General features: G+C 48.3%; 1 protein-coding gene and 1 long non-coding RNA gene across 3 annotated transcripts in view; one reads left to right on the forward strand and one right to left on the reverse strand.

Annotated features, from left to right (window-relative positions):
* Positions 1 to 1791: 1791 nt before the first annotated feature.
* Positions 1792 to 7039, reverse strand: LOC143659911 (uncharacterized). 2 transcript variants are annotated; one of them, XR_013163804.1, is made up of 3 exons: positions 6975 to 7039; positions 4988 to 5154; positions 1792 to 2903 (listed from the first exon to the last, which is right to left on the reverse strand). It is a non-coding gene; the product is annotated as an uncharacterized LOC143659911 (long non-coding RNA). The 2 variants fall into 2 exon arrangements; XR_013163803.1 differs by lacking the exon at positions 6975 to 7039 and adding an exon at positions 6594 to 6909.
* SPG7 (SPG7 matrix AAA peptidase subunit, paraplegin) overlaps positions 6986 to 19881 on the forward strand; it is a 45252-nt gene continuing 32356 nt past the window's right edge. The window contains exons 1-3 of the mRNA XM_077133310.1: positions 6986 to 7183; positions 8412 to 8514; positions 9971 to 10060. Coding sequence (XP_076989425.1) covers positions 7001 to 7183; positions 8412 to 8514; positions 9971 to 10060 — 376 coding nt within the window. The 5' untranslated portion in view covers positions 6986 to 7000. The remainder of the gene's footprint in view (positions 7184 to 8411; positions 8515 to 9970; positions 10061 to 19881) is intronic.

A 19881-nucleotide genomic window follows, 5' to 3' on the forward strand; every position in this document is an offset into this window, starting at 1 on the left:
GAAGATGTCAGAGTGAACGAAATAAGGCAGACCCAAACGACAAATACTGTTTGATCTTGCGGCTATGAAATGACTAGAATTTGCAAATTCGTAGTGATTAGAAGATTACAGGGACAAGGGGCTGGATAAGGACAGGGAATGGGGAGTTAATGCTTCACGGGCCCAGGCTCTGGGGGGTGGTGAGCCGCGGCCCAGTTTAGTGGCAGTAACTAACATCGCTGAGCTGCGTACTTGAGAGTGGGTAAAATGGGAAATTTTAGGTAATATATAAGTTACAAGAAAAAAAAATAACCCTACAACTGTGCAACACAAAGAGTGAACCCTATTGTAAACTATGGGCTGTAGTTAATGGTTTAATTATAATGATAATGTTTCATCAGTTGTAACCACATTAATGCAAAACAGGAACAACAGGGAAAACTGCAGAGGTAAGGGGGTATATGGGAGCTCTGTACTTTCTGCATTTTTTCAATTATCCTACACATAACTGCTCTCATAAAAAAAAAGTTGGCATTAAAGAAAATTTGAAAATGAAACAAGACAAAATATTTTTTAAAACAGGAAAGGAGTTCTGATACATGCAACATGGTGGAACCTTGAAAACATCACATTAAGTGGAATAAGGCAGACTCAAAAAGACAAATATCATTTGTTCACACTGATGTGAAAGATCTAGAATTTGCAAATTCATAGAGACAGAAAGAAGATTTGAGGGCACAAGGGGTTGGGTAGGGATGGGGAACGGAGAGAGGTCATTCAATAAATACCAGTTCAAGGAGATTCCGTTTCAACTCTCTCTTCTCCAGTTCTTTCATTTCCTACAGCTTGATTTGGGGCCCTCTAGCTTACCAAGCCCCCCAAAATTCTTCTCGGAACCTCAGCCCACTTGCCCTTCAGTTCCTCCCTCCTGGTCTTCCTGGGACCCTTGTCACAGAGCCAGCGGGTGCCCCCCCTACACAAAGCCTTTTCATCTCTAGTCCTTTCTCCCGACTTGCTCTCTTTTCACTTACAGATCTCTGGGAACGGGCGAGCGGCTGCTGAGCACAGGGGGTGGGAAACTCTGGGCGGACAGACAAACATTCTGCCAGCAGCGAAGGCTGGGGAGTCGGGACCACCCGGGGTCCTGAGCCCCTCCCTGTCCTGCTCATGGCCCCCAAACTGCAGGGTGGCCCACGGGACCTGTACTGGGGCAGGTCCACCCAGCCCTCCTGAAATCCATCAGGCCCTCGGAGCCCTGGCAGCCAGGATAAGCCGGCCGCGCTTGGGCCCCAGGGGCAGCCCCGCGATGGGACCGCTGCTCATCTCCCAAGAGGCGGCAGGCAGAGGAGCCTGTTGCCTACATGTGTCTCCCTAGGAGGCCACCGCAGGCCACTGCATCTTCCGTGCCTCATGGCCCCCACTCGCTAGAACCCCTTGTGGCTTTCAGGAGAGGGCTGTGATGGGCACCCAGTGACGGGCACCCAGTGACGGGCACTGGCCTCCAGGCAGCTGAGGCTTCCTCACCAACCTTTCCAGCGCAGCTGAGCCGTGCTGGCCCCCAGAGGCAGTGGATATAGACAGGCAAACCCCAACTTGGACAGATAGAAACCCAATTTAAACCTCTATAATTAATAAAGGAACAGATTGGTTCACATAAGGTGGAAACTAAGGGAAGGGGCCCGCTGGGGGGGGCAGACGGCAGCCAGGAGTCTGTGTCTGTCTCCCCTCAGCCTCAGCTGGCCTGCTGCACAGGCCAGCAAGGGTGGCCAGCAGCACCCACTGCCTCCACCCTCTGCGCCCCACAAGGCCAGGTCTTTCTCTGGCTTCGTAATTCCTGCAGACATGCTGAACAGGGAGAGCTTTCCTGCACACGAGCCAGTCAGTACAGCTAGAGTGACACGACTGACGGCTTGCCCTGGGTCACGGCCACATGGCCGGAGGGACTGAGGATCTGGGGCTCTCCAGCACAGGGAACAGCAAATGCCTTCCACCATCGCCCCAGTGCTCAGCAGCCCTGAGCTGGCCTCACTGGCTCTTCATCCCTAGGGCCGTCCCCCCCACATCAAACCCACACTGGGTGGGTGACCGACAGTAAAAGGCCCAGTGACTTGGTCACAAAAGACAGCGGCTTCCACCAGGGTGCTGATCTCCTCTCCCTCTGCTTACGGGGCTTGGGGAGGCCAGCACCCGCGTCCCAGAGCGGCCTGGGACAGGACCCTGGCGGGGAGTCCAGGGCCCCGGCCTCCACCAAGTCAGCCCGGACCTGGTAGCTGCCCAAGGCGGCCACGAGAGTCCCTGAAGCCCTTCTGCGTGGCTCCCACCCTGTGAAACTGCGTGAGATGATACTTATTTCCGAAGTTTTGGATTAATTTGTTACATAGCAATGGATAGCTAATTCAACTCAAAACAAGTGGCTAAATTTAAAATTTTGGCCCATACTGTTCAAAGCTGTGGGTATTCACATTGTGTGGAGAGAACACAGCCCCTTTGAGGTCCTGCCCAAAATTCCAAAGCCAGCGGGCTTCAGAACATTGAGGAATGCATTGCTCAAATTCTTGTACAGGTTTTTCAGTAATAGACTTGTCATCCTTTTAAGAACAAAATCTGTGATTATAAAATCTTGTTGCATTTATGATAAGTCCAGTTAATGAGTGTTAGGAGGAAAAAGTGTTCCCAAAGAAAGATATTTAGTTCAAAAGCAGAATTTACCAACATTGAAACGGATAAACTACTTTATTTAAACCTTTCACAAGGTAGCATGTTTTATATAAAAGCCGTCCTACTATCACCCAAACGCGCAGCTGTGGAGCATGGCATTCCGAGCTGTGCAGCAGCGTCAGCAGGATGAGCTCACAGAGTCTGCACGTGCGGTACACTGTGCAACAATCAAAGGGCTCTGAAGGCCAGGTTCAGTGTGAAATCAACTGTGTCACAAAAAAAAAAAGGAGAAAAAATTTAGAGGTTTAGAAGTTTAGCTGTTGCTATGTTTGGGAAGAAGCAAGAAACTATTCGCTCAGATACTAGCAAGGAAGTCTAGATTGTGAAACCAAAAGGTGTCAGAAAGTCCCTTCTGTCTCCAGACTGCTACAATACCATATAAGTATCAATCCTACCTCACAGGCCAGGTGGCGGGTTCCAGCACAACCTGCCCAGGTCCCTGCCAGCATGCCACCATGGTGCAAAGGGAGACAGGATGCAAAGGTCAGGAATGGGGACAGATGTGCTCTCTGCCCCGCCTTCCCACTGCCCAGGCCCAAAGGGTGGCCCACAGGTGCCAGCTGTCCCCTGCCACGGGCCTCAGGGAAGCCCCTGAGATCTAGGACAGACAGGGCCTGTCTGTTCACCCTCACCGCCTCTCAGACATTAAAGGTGATGGTTCAGGGACACTTTGTGGAACGTCCAGAATTCAGAGAGCTGAGAAAGGGTAACAAGTACAAAGGAATAGACAGAAGTTATGAGGCAGAGAACAGATAGAGCCGGAGGGCAAAGGAAACAGCTGCAAGGAAAGCAAAGCTGATGTCCCGGTGGAGGTGGGGTCTCAGGCAAAGGAAGGCTCTGTGGGCCAGCTCTCCTGCAGCCCTGGACACCTGAGTCCCTAAATTAAATCCCCTTGCCAGAGGCCACCTGAGACACTGCTCCCCAGCTGCGTGGTGGGACTGAAGAGCCAGGCTCAGAGGCTCTGCTCACCTGTCACCTCAGTGCCTGCCATGCAGCCAGCCTTCAAGTACAGTTGGGTAAACGAATCAATAGTCTGCTGCTCCTTTCCCACGATACCCTAGTAATAACTCCTGGGATGTGGATGGCTTCCATTGCTTTCACAGGCACTTACTGAGTTTTATCTTTACAAATAAACCTGTGGGAAAGCCAAGGTTGGTATTGTCCTCACTTTACAGATAATTATTATTCCCACTTTACTGAGGAGCAAACTGAGGCCTGGGAAAGTGGCTGACTTGCTCTCACCCCAGCCAGCCTCCTAGCCCCTGCCTGCCCTGCTCCTGACAGCTGGAGTCAGAGGCTCGACTGAAATAATTTCGTTTCAGACAATACTAACAATAGGATTGCATCTTACACTGTTCCCCAGCAGTTTCAAATTTGTTGGATGATTTGAGTCACAAACCCTCCGAAGAGGAAACACAGGCACGAGGGGCCTTGGTCACGTCCTGCCACAAGCCAAGCCATGGGACACAGCCAGCCCTCCCGGAAGCTGCGGTCACAGACGAGGCGAGGGCAGGACGTGCCGCGGGTGGGAGGTGGGGCCGGCAAGGACGGGGTGGCCAAGGCCATCTGGTGTCCTTGAACTGGGCAGAGAAAGACCAGTGGAGGAGACAGGAAGGATGGGTCGGCCATGAAGCACTCTGCAGAGAGAAGACTCTGCGAGCATCGTCCACGCAGCTGCTCCAGGACCACCCGATGCCAAATGCAGGAAAGCCTTATATTCTTTGCCAAAAATATTCCTTTTTCTGTTTAAAAGCGCACAGCTGGCAGCGGGGAGAGCAGAGCCTCAGCCTCCGGGACCTGCAGCACCTGGGGCAGGCCAGACTGGCTGCTGAGACCCTGTGCCCTGGCTTCTCGGCTGGGATCTTAGGTTACGGCTCATTTTTCTAAGTCAAATCCCCTATCTGTAAAATAGGGATATTAAAAGCGTTTATTTTGTAGAGTTATGAGTACTAAATGTCTGTGAAGTGTCTGACGGGGAGCATAGCCCCACGTAGCTCAGCACTCAGGGATACCGGTTATTGCTGCAGTCCCTCATTGTGAGGAGTTGGGAGACCATAGAAAACCACAGGCACAAACATGTCCACAATCTTAACCAAGATCACACTTCTGTCTAGACTTTGTTTTCTCTGCTCACAGGCTTTTAGCTCTAGGCAATCAGCAGGCACAGAGCTAAGCAATGACCACAGAGGCCTAGCACTGCCCAAGGTGGAAGTGGAATCAGAACTAAGAAAGAGAGCGGCAGAGGGGAGGGAAGGGGCAGCGGGCAGCGGGCACTCCCTGGGGTTCTCACTCTGTAGTCCTTGCCAGCCTCACACTTTAACATATCCAGAGGTGACCCTGCCTGGGCCCAGTGGGTGACCTCGACAGCTGGAAATGACCTTCAGAAAAGAGGCCGCTGACGGTCTTCATCTAGGAGAGAGCTGGCTGGAGAAGATGGTGATCTCCAAAATTAAAGCCCTGCAGGACAAATATTCCAGACTCACTGCTGGGCCACCTTCCCAGCGAGGGGGTGTGCCTCTGTGTCTGCTCCCTGGGCCCCCGGGACAGGGAAGCCGCCTCGGCCGTCTGTGTTAACCCTTCTGCAGCGCAGGGGACACAGGCCAAGGGGCAGCATACCTGAGGCCGGCACCCAAAGCTGCCTACAGGGCTCATACGAGGCAGTCATGGCGGTATCAACAGCATGGGTTTTCCCTCAGGTATCAGTGCACACTCCACACACACACAGACACGCAGCACACACAGAGCCCACACGTACACACAGCACAGACACAGCCCACACGTATGCACTGCAGATGCAGCCCACACGTACACACATCAGACGCAGCCCTCACACAAAGCCCACACATACACACAGCAGACACAGCCCTCACACACAGCCCACACGTATGCACAGCAGATGCAGCCCACATGTATACACAGTGCACACAGATACAGCCCACAAATACACACAGCACAAACGCAGCCCACACGTATACACAATGCACACAGATGCAGCCCACACATACACACAGCACAGATGCAGGCCACATGTACACACTGTGCACAGACACAACCCACATGCATGCACAGTGCACAGACATTTAGCGCACATATACACACAGCACACATGAGCACACGGACACAGTGCACACGTGCACATGGACAGACACAGCACACGTGCACACAGACATAGCACACACGCACACACAGCACACGTACACACACAGTGCACACGTACACACACAGCGCACACAGCGCACACGCACGCACACAGTGCACACGTACGCAGACACAGCGCACACATACACACGCATACACGCACAGCGCACACGTACACACAATGCACCGTACACATACACACAGTGCACATGTACACAGACACAGCACACACGTACACACACAGACAGCGCACCCGTACACAGACACACAGACACGGTGCAAACATACATACACACCGCGTACATACACACTGTGCACACGTAGACACACAGTGCACATGTACAGACACAGCGCACACGTGCACACGCACAGCGCACCCGTACACAGACACACAGACACGGTGCAAACATACATACACACCGCGTACATACACACTGTGCACACGTATACACACAGTGCACATGTACAGACACAGCGCACACGTGCACACGCACAGCGCACCGTACACACACGCACAGCGCACATGTACACACAGACACAGCGCATCCGTACACAGACACACAGACACGGTGCAAACGTACATATACACAGCGTACACACACAGCGCACATGTAAACACACAGCGCACACGTACATAGACACAGCGCAAACGTACACACAGCGCACACGTAGACACGTACAGCGTACACACGCGCACACACACGTACACACACCGCACACCCACACCACAGCCGCACCGCTCGCACCCACGCACGCACTTGCCAAGGGACAACTAGCTCCCCTGTGACGGCCGCTCTCAGCCCCGCGGGGAGGAGGAGGGAGGCCGGCGTGGGGCCGCAGACGGCGTCCAGGCACCGCCGCGTCCGCAGGGCTCTGGCGAGCGGCCCAGAGAGCGAGCGTCCGCCACTCCCCGCCCGGCGCCCCCGCCGCTGCACTCTCGACGCCCGCACGCAGCGGGGCCTCAGGAAACGGCTAGAAGATCCAAATGCGATCGGGGGATGCCACAGGCCGCCATCACGCCCTCAGAATCCAGCCCCGCGGAACCCAACCAAGGAGGCGCAGACCGCGCAGGCGCCTAGGGGTCCGCGCCGCGCAGGCGCCTAGAGGACCGCACCGCGCAAGCGCCTAGAGGACCGCACCGCGCAGGCGCCGCTCCTGGGCCAACATGGCGGCCGCGCTGCTGCTGCTCCGCCTTCTCCGCCAGGGCCCGGGCCCGGGTCTCCGGCAGCTGCGAGGCCCCGACTCGGGCTGGAGGCCAAGCCTGTCCGCCGGGGCCGGGAGGAGGCGGCCATGCGGCTCCCAGAGGACTCTGTCGGGTCTCGCCGGGCTTGGAGGCCGGGTCTCGCAGGTAAACGCTCGGCAGGCCCCGCCCCCCGCCGTCCTTGATGGTCGCCGCGCGCCCTCGGCCCCCGCCCCCGGGCCCCGCGCCGGTCCGGTCCGCGGCCTGCCAGGGCCTTCGTCCCTCGGCCGAGCGGCCACGCGTGGCTCTTGGCCGCGCCACCTCCCTGGTCCCGAGGGGCGTGGGAGCCGCTCGACTCTGGGGGTGGCGAAACGCGAAAGATAGGCAGCTTCCGCGGAGCCTCGTCCGCTTCCTTCAGGACATTGCTTTCTCAAGCCGGGGGCTGACCAGTGGGCCCCTCGGTCGTGTGGAGTGGCAGTTCCGGTCTTGAGGTGTGGGCACGCAGCCGGGGCCAAGTCAGGGCGGGGCTACGCAGTCCTCCACGTGGGGTTTCTGGCCTCTACATTGTGTTATTTTGTCTTATTTATGCCACTCTTTCTGTCGTTTGAAAATGGAATCCAGCAAGACCTTTATCAGTTTCTAGTAGAGAATCGTTTTATACATGAGTCGTAGAGATGAGATCCCACCGGCTTCCAGGTAGTAGCCTCCTGTTGCCCACGTGGGCTGCCTTGTAGGCGCAAAGTGTCACTAGCTGCTCGTTTTTGTGCGGTGGCCTGAGGCGTTGCGTGCCTTCAGTTACCTTGCGGAGCACGTTCTACTTGAGGAAGGTATTGCTTTTCTTTATAGCAACAGCAGAGCAGGTATGAGTTAAGGGAAAAAAATTACAGAAATTAGGAAAATGACAACAGAGATAGAAGAAGTCACGTTGGACCACTGACCTTCTTAAGAACCTAAAACATGCTCGAAAGGGACAATACTCATCTTGGAAGGAGTGTCAGGAATCATAGACTGGTAAGCTTCCTAAAACATGTGGAGCTGTACTGCCAGAGTCATTCTTCCGAGGTGTCAAGGAGCCAAGAGGCTAGGAAGTACCTGCTACCCCGGAGACCTCTTGGCTCCTTGCATCCTTTTGCAGGATTTGCCTGGGGTCATAGAGTGGCAGCCTGTGCACCGCGTCCTCAGTTCAGAGTTTTGTTTGACTTCTGACCTTCTGATTTCTATGTTAAAACTTTCGATAATGCTCAGACTACTGCTTTATTTCGCTTGTGTCTTTTAGGGCATAGTAAACATAATCACGGGGCAATGTTTAAAAACTGAGCCTGTGGTGGGGAATTCACCTGCCTTGCCTGGGTGTATCGTGGTGTTGGTGTGATCTTTGGTATTGTCTTTTTTTCAGGGCCCACAGTTGCGGCTGCTAACCCCTGCCTTTCAAGGGATCAGCGTGTTGTTACTGAAACAACATCTAATTCAGAATCCAGTCAGTCTCTGGAAAATGTTAGGTGTGTATATACTGACAGAAATGACAGGGCAGAGATTTCCTTTATCTGACAGGGAGAGCTTTTGGGCATTTGTGAATAAATTAGGATCATGTTGCTAGTTCAGTAATGACGGAAGAACTAAATCACCCCATATGGACACTTGATCTTTGGCTTCTGTTAATTGTGAGTTGGGAGAGCCACAGACTTTGGATGCTCCGAAATGAAGTTTACAAAAAGGAAATTTGTCTAAGGTCTGACCAGGCCATTTTTGCTCATTTGTTTTGATTGTCCATTTTTTACTCTCTTGAATTCTGGTGTAGAACAGTAATTGGACTGCTTGAAAAAGATTCTTCGTGTTATCTGTCTGGTTCCAAAAACCATATCTACAAAGGATCTGCCAAGTGGCTCTGAATGTGTTCTATCTAGATGGTAATGACTAAAATAGCGTACAGATAATTTATTCTTATAATAGAATCATACCATGTAATGAGTCACTGATATCCTGCTGTGTCCTGAGCTCAGGTTGAACCACCTTAAGGGCTGAGACAGTGTGATTTTGCCCCCTTTATCCAAGTGTGTATTCCAGCTCCTAATTTAAACAGCCCAAATGCAATAAGGAAGAGTGCTGAGCCTGCCATTTGCCTTGTGAGTTGGCAGCTTGCATTCCTGCCATCAGTGACTCTTTTAAATGGACTCATGACCAACCAGTGTTAAGATGGAAGCACACAAAAAAGCACATGCTTCAGCCCTCTAAAATAGCCTGATACTCTTATGTAAAAGTGACAATTAGGGCAGCTTCATTTGTTGGTAATTCTATCAATTTCTCTGTAAAGAAGTTAGTCCAGGACCATGGTAGCTCAGCAGGCAGAGTTCAGTTGTCGCCTGCCATGAGGAGACCCAGGTTCGATTCCCAGTGCCTGCCCATGCAAAAAAAAAAAGATGTCTAAGAAGTAAATCCAATTATCACTGCGAGCCTTTTTTTTTTCCTTTTTAAACAGTCTGATTTGTTCAAACTGTGGACCAGACAGTCTTTTGTGTGAAGAATGTTGTGTTCATTTGTTGGGTGATAGTAGCAGCTGGCTTGCTACTGTTGCTGTATGTGCCAAAGCCACCGGGATTGTTGGTTTGTTTAAATTAATTTAAAGTAACTTCATACTGGAGGGATTGCTCTCCAATAAACTCATGGCCTATTCTCAAACTTATGCCCATGGTTAATGTTGGTTGCCTCATTTTGACTAATTTAAATAGCAAAGATATTAAGCCTCAGTTGAGATTTTTTTGTCTATAATTGTTAAATACTGTAGTGAGAATAATAGGTTGAAATATTTTACTATCTTAAATAAATGCATAAATCTTATGGACAAGGTGTTACAGATTGCTTCTGTTTTGATTTGGTCTTTTGAAGGTATACTTTTTTCCTGGGTGTCTTCTCCACAGTTGCAAACCTTGACTGTCAAATACTTTCCTATCCCTTTAGGTTTTACTTACTATTTTAATACCTCAAGGATGAAACAGAAGAACAAGAACAGTGATAAATCTAAGGGGAAGACTCCTGAAGACGATGAAGGTATATTTATCTGATATTCTTAAACAGCAGCTGTCTTGGGTTGTTTTCATGCATGGATTCTAGGCTGACAGGGAAAGCCCAGGGTCTAGGGCTTCCTTGCAGCCCTGCCCCATTTCTGTCTCGAATACAACTGCTGAGCCCTTTAAGTTAACCTTGTGAAGATGCTTCCTTCAGCACCTTTTGTGTCCTTCAGTATCTCCTTTTGTGTCCTGGAGATAAGCTGGCTTTGTGTGCCTGTGCATGGGGAGACAGGGGCCAGAACTAGCATAGCTGAGCAGGGTTGCCACTCCTCGAGCTTGTGGAGCAGCCCCAGAGGAGAGCAGCAAGGAGTGGGGTGGGGAGGAGTGTGTCGATGCGTGTCTTAAGAGACGAGAGGGATGGACTGCCTACCTCAGCAAGAGTGACTCCTGGGTGCCTGCTGAGCCCTGCACCAGCCCCCTAGCCCCCAACCCTGCTCCGAGGTGCCTAACTTGTAAATCCCAAAGATGCCCAGCACATTTTAAGTCTCATTGCTACTCTAGAATTAGGACTCACTTGATGGTGTGAAGGGAAAAAATATATATAAAGATTGGTAGACTTAGTTTGTGAGCTCTCTTAAGACAATTGCTAACCTTTATGAGTGATTGGATGCACCTGGCACTGCTCAGCAGCGGCCTTAACGTCTCTCATCTCATACTGAAGCTCAGAACAGCCCTGTGGGTGTTCCCTTTACAGATGAGGAAGTGAGGCTTATTAAGGGACTGGAGTTTCAGTAAAAGTTGAAACAAATTTCCTGAACATGAATGTCTTCTCTGGGCTGGTTGTCATGAGGGACGGTCTTTCAAGGACCCCCCCTCTTACACAGATGCTGATGTCAGGGAGAGGTGACCCAGGAGGAACAGAGCAAGGCCCCAAGGGGCCCTGAGGGGTATCATGCCCCAGGAGTGTGGGCTGTGTGAACTGCAGCCCTGGTGAACCCATGGTACCCTGAGGTCGAGGCAATGCAGAAGTACTCTGTTAACTGCCTTGCCCCTTGGCAGAGGCCAGCTTTGGCAGCCTGATGGCCCTACTCTCCAGTTCTCATCTTCCTAGAAGAATAAGGAGGAGATGGTTTCCTGACTGGGTTTTTGGTAACTGTTAAGAGGACTTTTCTCTCCATGCCACAGCTTAGAAAATTTTTTAGGACCTAGGAGTCAGGGCTTGGTGTTGAATAATCGTGTGTGTTGCTTCCCACATAAATATGGAGACCCAGCCCCAGAGTCCAGTGGTGTGGGAGTGAAGTCTTGGCTGCCGAATTCTGGATGAGATGCTCCATTTTTCTTAAGCTCCTGATCCACGTAGGGGGCACCTGGGCACTTTGAGGCTGCAAGATGCTATCACGCTCGTTTTAAAGCTCTTTAGGGACAGGTCTTAACTCCTCAGAACAACTCATGACTATTGGCTGAATTCAATTCAGGCATTTCCGGTCTCAGGCTCAACTAACTAGCCAGACCATCACGTCTCTCATAGGCTTAACTCAGCCAGTTCCACCCTTGAGTTCATGAAGCACCTCACTAGGCTTTCTAAAGGCTTCTGAATCTTCATGCATCGTTGGTTTGGACTGCTTGCAGAAGAGCTTTCTCCAGCATTCTTAAGCATCTCACTGCATGTCCTTTGGTCATTCGTATTTTTCTTTAGTTTTGCTATAGTTTCAATGGTTTTCCACTGTAGCTCACACAGTTATTTGAAAGGTTGCGTTTTTTGACTACTTAGAGAGATCCAGGTCAAGAATCCCTTGTTCCTCTGAGAAGTGTTAAAGTAAAACTCCAAATACAGCAGTCAAGATGAGTGTTTCACATTAGGAAAAGTTCATTGTAGCCATGTCGCTGACATCAGGATTTTCACCTAAAGCCCAAGCTTTTAAACATATGTCTCTTCAAGTTCCATGTTCATGTCATTTAATTATCAAATATGTCGTTCATTTTAGAAATATTCTGAATCAAAGTATTTGGGGGAGTGGAGGAATAGGATAAGAGCTTAATGCGTTAAAAAATATACAGAATTTTGGAAAACAGATATTTTGAGAGGCTCATGTTAGCAGATTTTAAAATTATTTTCTCCCAACAAATGAAAGTGCTGGTCCAGTAAAAGAGAGGATGGTTGACGGAGAAGAACGAACAAAGCACTGACTCTCATTCGTCCAAGAACTGCCACGTTGTCAGGGCAACAGTTCACACCGTGGTAGAAAGGACAGACTATGATAAATGGTTTGGAGCAGTTGCTTAGTTATTGGAAAGAGAGCAAATTAAATTCTCATCTTATTCCATATACCAAAGTAAATTCCAAATGGATTGAACCATTAAATGTAAAAATCAAAACTATTAAAAAAATAAGAGGAAAATATAGGGCAATATTTCTTGTCCTTAAATAGAAAACTGCGCATCTAATTACAAGAAGAAAGGGAAGAGTTCCTTGGAGGAAGCGCTTGATGAAGCTGAGTGGTATATGCAGTCTGCCTTGCCTAGTTGAGCCCCATTCCTGGGGAGAGGCCCAGCAACTCCTCCTCACAGCTCTGGGCATTTGTAGATACTTACACAGCTGGTTCTTGAGTAGACTCCCTGTTAAGACACTACTTAGCAGGTGGTGGGAAGTGCAGAGGGAAAACAGCCTCCCGTGGCCTCAGGCTGCCCTGTGCCATCCTGCAGCCCTGTGTTTCTGGGGTAGGGCAGTGGATGGGGTGTCTGTGACCCCCCTGTCTTCCTGTTCTTTTCTTCTGCTGACTGTGTTTTGGGCTGGATTGTAGCTGGCTTTGCGAGGATAGCATGAAGCTCACATGTATTAAATTAGCATTAGAAGATAATCATTTATTCAATAGTGGGTTTTTCTTTTTTGTGAGAACTGAGCCTAGGGTTTTCCCTGGTCCCTTTGCTATGGTGTTTTTACCAGGGGAGCTGGTTTGCATGCAAGCAATTGGGACTTCAGGCCTCACGAAATGAGCCCAGCCCCATATCTCGCCAAAAATAGCCAGGCTCTGCTACTGGTCTTAATAAGAGAGCACTCTGCCCCTCTTTATGGAAGCGCTGGAGCTGGAGGTAGCTTAGAAACCTTCCATCACTGCCAGCTGTGCTGAACAATGGCAGGTAGAGATGCTCCAAAAAGCAATTGTTTGGAATACTAGTCAGTGATGGAACAAATTCTTGATACATATAGCAACTTGGATGGATCTCAAGGGAATTATGCTGAGTACCCATCCCTCAAGGTTTCAAACTGTCTGGCTCTCATTTATATAAGATTCTTGAGATGACAAAATTTCAGAGATGGTACACAGCTTTGTGGTTTCCAGGGGTCAAGAGCAGGGGTGGGGGGCAGCACAAAGGACCCTTGCAGTGGTGTTACTGCCAGTTGCATGCCAGCTGGGACTTGCATGGGGCAAGGTGGGAGGCCTGTGCCCACGTGGAAGTCCTGGCTGGAGTCTTCTGTAGTTGTGTGGGCAGTGGCCGTGGGAACAGGGCAGAACAGCAGAGTTTTCCTCACCAGCAGAACTTCTCTCCAGTAGTGAGCAAGGAGAGCCCTTGCATTGCCTCTGCAGTCTCATGAGCTGCTCATAGGCGTCCATCCCGGTGCTCTCGCCTTCGGGAAATGGAGACAGTTGCTTTATGATGGATGTCAGAAATGAAAACATTTCCCTGAAATTCAGTAGCATCAGTAATTGGTCTTTAGATGACTGCCTGATTGAGCTGACCAACTACAGTTGGCATCTTCTTCCTGAAGAGGAATTTTGGCAACAAAAAGTGCCAGTATTCCCGTAGGAGGCTGCCATGGGCATGCCACCTGGAATTGCTTAGCACCTCTGGGACAGGACTGTACCAGCACCCAGGCAGTAGACACTGAAGTTGTGACTCAGCACTCTTTGGACTTGCAGTTTATTTTTTTATTTATTTTATTTTTTAAAATTTATTATTATTATTTTTTTGACTTGCAGTTTATTGAGGGAGCCTAAACAAACTACCAGAAGTATACAGGAATAAAAAAAATGCCTGAAATATTCTGTTCACAAATGCAAATAATCCACTACAAACTGAATGAACCCCAGAGGTGCCCTTGTGCGGCCCAGTACCAGCAGCCAGCAGCCTCCCAGCTGCCAGAGGAATTAACCTTGGAACTTGCCTCTGAGAGAAGTTCAGGACTTGATGGGAAGGACGGAGAGGGTCTTCCAGTAGAGGAAATGCTTTTTATCATCTTAGGGTGTTTAAATGTCACTTTATGTTAGAATCTCAGGGTCAGATTTTGTTTTGCTTCCCATACCTCAAAATCTTACCTTTTTCCTCAGTCCTCTAGTGTCATATATCCATCTCCTTCCTACTGTTTTCGTTTTGTCTTTCTGCTACTGGTCCTCATACTTTCCTATCTAGTCATTGCTACAGATATATATATTTTTAAAGCTGGTTTCCTTAGGTTAACGTTCAAAAGTGGGATTCAGGGTTCAAGGAAAGGAAATGCTTTCTGTGGCCCTTGACATGTGTCACCTAGTAGCTTTTAGAAGTGGCTGTTTTGGGTCCTCCTGCCCTGAGAGCATGGCTGGATAGCTGTTCGCCAGGACCAGGTGACCAGGCCTACCTCGTACACTGTATACTCAGGCAGGGGCGTGTGAATTTCTCCCGCTGTGCTTTGCTCCTGCCTGAGGGGGGTCCAGAGGCTGGGGGAGGATCTGTGGGAAACCTCAAGTTTCACTAGAGGATCATAGAAGCTTCCAGAAAATAACTGCTCTGAGTTGGAGCTGCTGTGCTTCTTATCCCCTAAGGAGCATAACACCCAGTACTGCTGGTCATAGGACAGGTCTGCTGTCGCTTTCCTGCCGTGGTGGACCCCACGCCACTGCTGCTCACCTGGCAGTCCCCTAGAGAGGGACCTGGGCTCAGGTGGCAAGGAACTTGGCCAGGGTATGAGCTGCTGGAGGTCAGGGAGAACACAGAGGAGGTGTTGATTAAAGCCTCAGTCCAAGCTTTTTTTTCTTTCTGAAATTCTTACTAAAAGTGCAAAGCTGACTTCTCTTAAACCAAATCATGTCTTTTAAAAACATAGACCTGCTTCACATGCCAAGAATGTACACTTGTGAATCCTAGAATTGGTTCACATATTTTTTTATACAGGGGCTATTAGAGAGTATTATAGGTGAAGTAGGAAGAGTGGCAGTGTTGTAGTATAGTCTGGGGTGTGTATTCATAAATACTTTCAATTTATAAAAGCCGCCTGGTCAGGGAAATGGGACTTCAGAGTTAGGGTGTCTTAAATGAATCGCTGCTGGTATTGAAAATAGATATCGTGGTCCTATAAGGCTTCTGGAAGACTAGCACCCATCCTGATTGCTAAGGGTCCCCTCATGAGTAGCTGTGTGAAAAGTGATTTCTTAAACAAGCTTATGGTTGCCAAGTTTGGTGACTGTCAACATTCTTAATTAGAAAAGAAGATAAAAAGTTGTTTGAATGGACAGTGTTTTAGTTTGCTGGGCTGCTCAAAGCAAGTACCATGAAATGCATTGGCTTAATGTCATTTTATTAGTTTACAGTTTGAGGCCAAAGATGTGTCCAAATCAGGGCATCATCAAGGCGGTGCTTCATACTGGAGATCAACCTGGGCTCCTCTGCCACATGGCCAGGCACCTGGCAGCATCTGCTGGTCTCTCCTCTTCCGCCTCACATGAAATTCTGCTTCTTGCTTCCTTGGCTTTCTCTGTTGTCTTGCTTCCCTTTATAAAGGGCTCCAGTAATAGGATGAAGACCCATCCTGAATGAGGCAGGTTACACCTTGTTCTAGTTTGCAAGCTGCCAGAATGTGATATACCAGAAACAGAACGGCTTTTAAAAAGGGGAATTTATTAAGTTGTAAGTTTATAGTTCTAAGGCCGTGAAAATGTCCAAATTAAGGCACCAGCAGGAGGTTACCTTCACTCAAGAAACGTTGATGAAGTTCAGGGTTTCCCTCAGCTGGAAGGGCACGTGGCAAAGTCTGCTAGCTTTCTCTCCCTGCTTCCTGTTTCACGAAGCTCCCCTGGGGCATTTTCCTTCTTCACCCAAAAGTCTCTGGCTGCCTGGGCTCTGTAGCTTTTTACAAAATGGTTCATTCTTTTTTTTTTTTTTTTTTTTATGATACTGAAGTTATTTATGAAATCAGTCTTTTTTACAGAGGTCAGTTATACAGAGGTATAAACATGTCACATCAAATTTAGTTATACATTTAGCAGTTGCCCTTTGACAAGAACTGGGCTGCCTCAAAACTGTATCCATTAATTCTTTTTCTTTTTTTAATTGACTAAACAAAACATCATACAAACAGGAACATTCTTAATATATGAACATTCCATACTGGGTGTATAATCAATGGCTTGCAATATCATCACATATTATATATTCATCACCATGATCATTTCTTAAAATGTTTGCATCACTCCAGAAAAAGAAATAAAAAGAAAAAGCTCATACATGCCATACTCCTTACCTCTCCCTCCCATTGACTGTTAGTGTTTCCATCTACCCAATATATTTTAACCTTTGTTCCCCCCCCCTTAGCAAAAAATGCTAAGGGGCATTTTTTTCTATGCCCCTTAGCATTCCCTTTCATTGATCACTAGTATTTTAATCTACTCAATTTAAAATGATTTACTCTTAAAGGGCTCCGGTAAGCAAGCCCACTTTGAATGGGTGGAGACACGTCTCTATGGAAATCATCTTATCAAAAGTTACCACCCAGAATAGGGTGGGTTGCATCTCAATGGAAACTGTCAAGATGCTCCCACCCAGCAATACTGAATGAGCATGAAAGAACTTGGCTTTTTGGTGTGCACAACAGATTCAAAGCGACACACCTTAATTGAAGTAGCCTCATCGAAAGGTCCTACTTAAAATAGGTTCACACCCACAGGAATGGATTTGATTTAAGAACATGTTTTTCTGGGGTACATACAGCTTCAAACCACCGCAACCCACCAGAGTTTAAATAATCAACTACTTCCCTGAAAGAATAAATTCACTTTCTAAATTAAGTGGTACCCTTTATTTAGTTTTGTGAATTTGAGCTTCAAATATTATTATAAAAAATATGTTACAACGATATATACTATCTAACCATGCCTTCATGTTGTGCCAACCCTTTTCCATTGGGCTTATGTTTTTAATCTGATCAAAAGGGTTTTTTTTAACTTTTTTTTATTGTGAAATACAATTATTATAAAGTGACACATTTCAAAGTACATTTAACAAGGAGTTTTAGAACACATTTCCAAGTATGGCGTTCTAGTTTGCTAACTGCTAGAATGCAATATGCCAGAAATGGATCAGCTTTTAAAAAGGAGGAATTTGTTAAGTAGCCAGATTACAGTCCTAATGAAAATGTCCCAATTAAAGCAAGTCTATAAAAATGTCCAAATTAAGACATCAAGAAGAGTTGCTTTCACTCAAGAAAGGCCGATGAACTTCAGAGTTTCTCTTAACTGGAAAGGCACATGGCAAACATAGTGGCATCTGCTCGCTTTCTCTCCAGGCTTCTTGTTTCATGAAGCTCCCCTGGAAATGTTTTTCAGAGGTCTCTGGCTGCCTGGACTCTCATGGTTCTTGTGGCTCTAAAAAAGGGACTCTCTCCAAAATGTTTCCTCTTTTAAAGGATTCCAGCAACTAATCAAGACTCACCTGGAATGGATGGAGTCATAACTCCATGGAAGCCATCTAATCAAAAGTTATTGTCCATAATTGGGAGGGTGTGTTAGTTAGATTCAGTTGTCAACTTGGCCAGGTGAGCATACCTAGTCTTGTTGCTGCGGACATAAGCCAACGGTACGTGAACCTCATCTGTTGCCAATTACATCTGCAGTCGTCTAGGAGGCGTGTCTGCTGCAGTGAGTGATGTTTGACTTAATTGGCTGGTGCTTAAATGGGAGATTGCAACGTAGCACTGCTAAGCAGCTCAGCATTCCTCATCTCAGCACTTGCAGCTCAGCCCAGGCCTTTGGAGATGCAGAAAGAAGTCACCCTGGGGAAAGTTGTTGGAACCCAGGGGCCTGGAGAGAAGACCAGCAGAGACCATCCTGTGCCTTCCACGTAAGAAAGAACCTCAGTGGAAAGCTAGCTGCCTTTCCTCTGAAGAACCAACAAAATAAATTCCCTTTTATTAAAAGCCAATCCGTCTCTGGTGTGTTGCGTGCTGGCAGCTAGCAAACTAGAACAGAGGGCCACATCTCCATGGGAACAATAAAAAAGCTCCCAGCCAGCAATATTGAATAAGACTTAAAGGACATGGCTTTTCTGGGGTCCACCACAGATTCAAACCAGCACATATGGTATGGATTACAGTTCTACCATTTCAAGTGTTTCCTTCCAGCTACTTTGAGATGCTGGAGAGTAAAAAGAAATATCAGTCTAGTGATTCAGCAGTCATATTCATTTGTTAAATCCTATCTTCTCTGTTACAACTCCTCTTCTCCTTTGATTCTTCTCCCACTCTTTTGGGATATTTGGGCAGTGGTCATTCTAGCTTCTTCTTTCTGAAAAGTGGTGCTGACGTTTTTGGGTAGGGGGATGCAACTGGTTGATGCTCTTGGACAGACTGAGTAGCTCTGAGTTTCTAGGTTTAACCTGGCCTAGGAACCATCTAGCGGTTGTAGGTTTCTGAAAAATAAACTTAGCGAAACTTTTATAACATCTCAGGTAGAGCCCAGGTATTCTTTAAGGTTTTCAAGAATCCTGTTGGTTGGGGCTTGGCGTACCATGGCAATTAGCGATATCTAACTGAAGCTTGCGTAAGAATAACCTCCTTGACTCTATTTGAACTCTCTTGACCATTGATACCTTATTTTGTTATATTTCCTTTCCCCCTTTTGGTCAGGAAGGCGTTGTTGATCTCACAGGGCCAGGGCCAGGCTTTTCCCTGGGAGCCCTCTCCCATGTTGCCAGGGAGACTCACACCCCTAGACGTCATCTCCCACTTAGAAAAAAAAATGTTTAATTCCCCCAAACTGGATTTGGAGGGGAGTAGCATGTGTGTAGTAGACCTGACTGGGCTATACATTGGCAGTGCTTGTTGGCACATTCCCTGCTGGGCACAGAGGAGGAGAATGGGCCAGGCATGCATCTTCTGCCCCTTCTCTGCTCTGTGCACAGACTGTCCACTTCCTGGAGATGTGAACAGGGGTCAGCCCACCCAGTAGCCTCCTGGGGCTACGAACTCTTCCTCCGAGTGGATGTGTGTTTGGGATGAGGGAGTATGTGAATTGCTAGACTGCAATTCTTAGTTCATGGGCGAAGCTCTGAGGACAGAGATGGGTATGGGCGCGTCTCGGCAGCACTGGAGAAAGCCATACATGTATTTCTCCAGAGGCATTGTGGACTACAGGAGTTTGGAAAGTCTGCTACCTGGTGATATCTGGGCATTGTAGAGAACGGTCCCCCTGAACGAGTCCAGCAGGTTCAGCTCTGGTGGGCAGGCCACGCTGCCTTCCTCCCAGCTGTATGGCCTTGGCAGCTGCTCCCCTTCCTGTGTGTGCCTGGTGGTAATACCCACCCTTCCCCGGGATGCTGGCATGCAGTATTGTATTGATGAAGTGTGTCACCTGCTGCTGCTGCTCAGAGGATTGTCTCATTAATGAGTTTGGAGGGTGTTCTAGTCTGCTGGCTGCCAGAATGCAATATACCAGAAATGGAATGGTTTTTAAAAAGGAAAATTTAGTAAGTTGCAAGTTAACGGTTTTTAGGCTGTGGAGATGTCCCAATTAAAGCAAGTCTATAGAAATGTCCAATCTAAGGCATCCAGGGAAAGATGCCTTGATTCAAGAAGGTTGATGAAGTTCAGGGTTTCTCTCTCAAGTGAGAAGGCAC

This window comes from Tamandua tetradactyla, chromosome 16 (assembly GCF_023851605.1).
Source record: "Tamandua tetradactyla isolate mTamTet1 chromosome 16, mTamTet1.pri, whole genome shotgun sequence".
Lineage (NCBI taxonomy): Eukaryota > Metazoa > Chordata > Mammalia > Pilosa > Myrmecophagidae > Tamandua > Tamandua tetradactyla.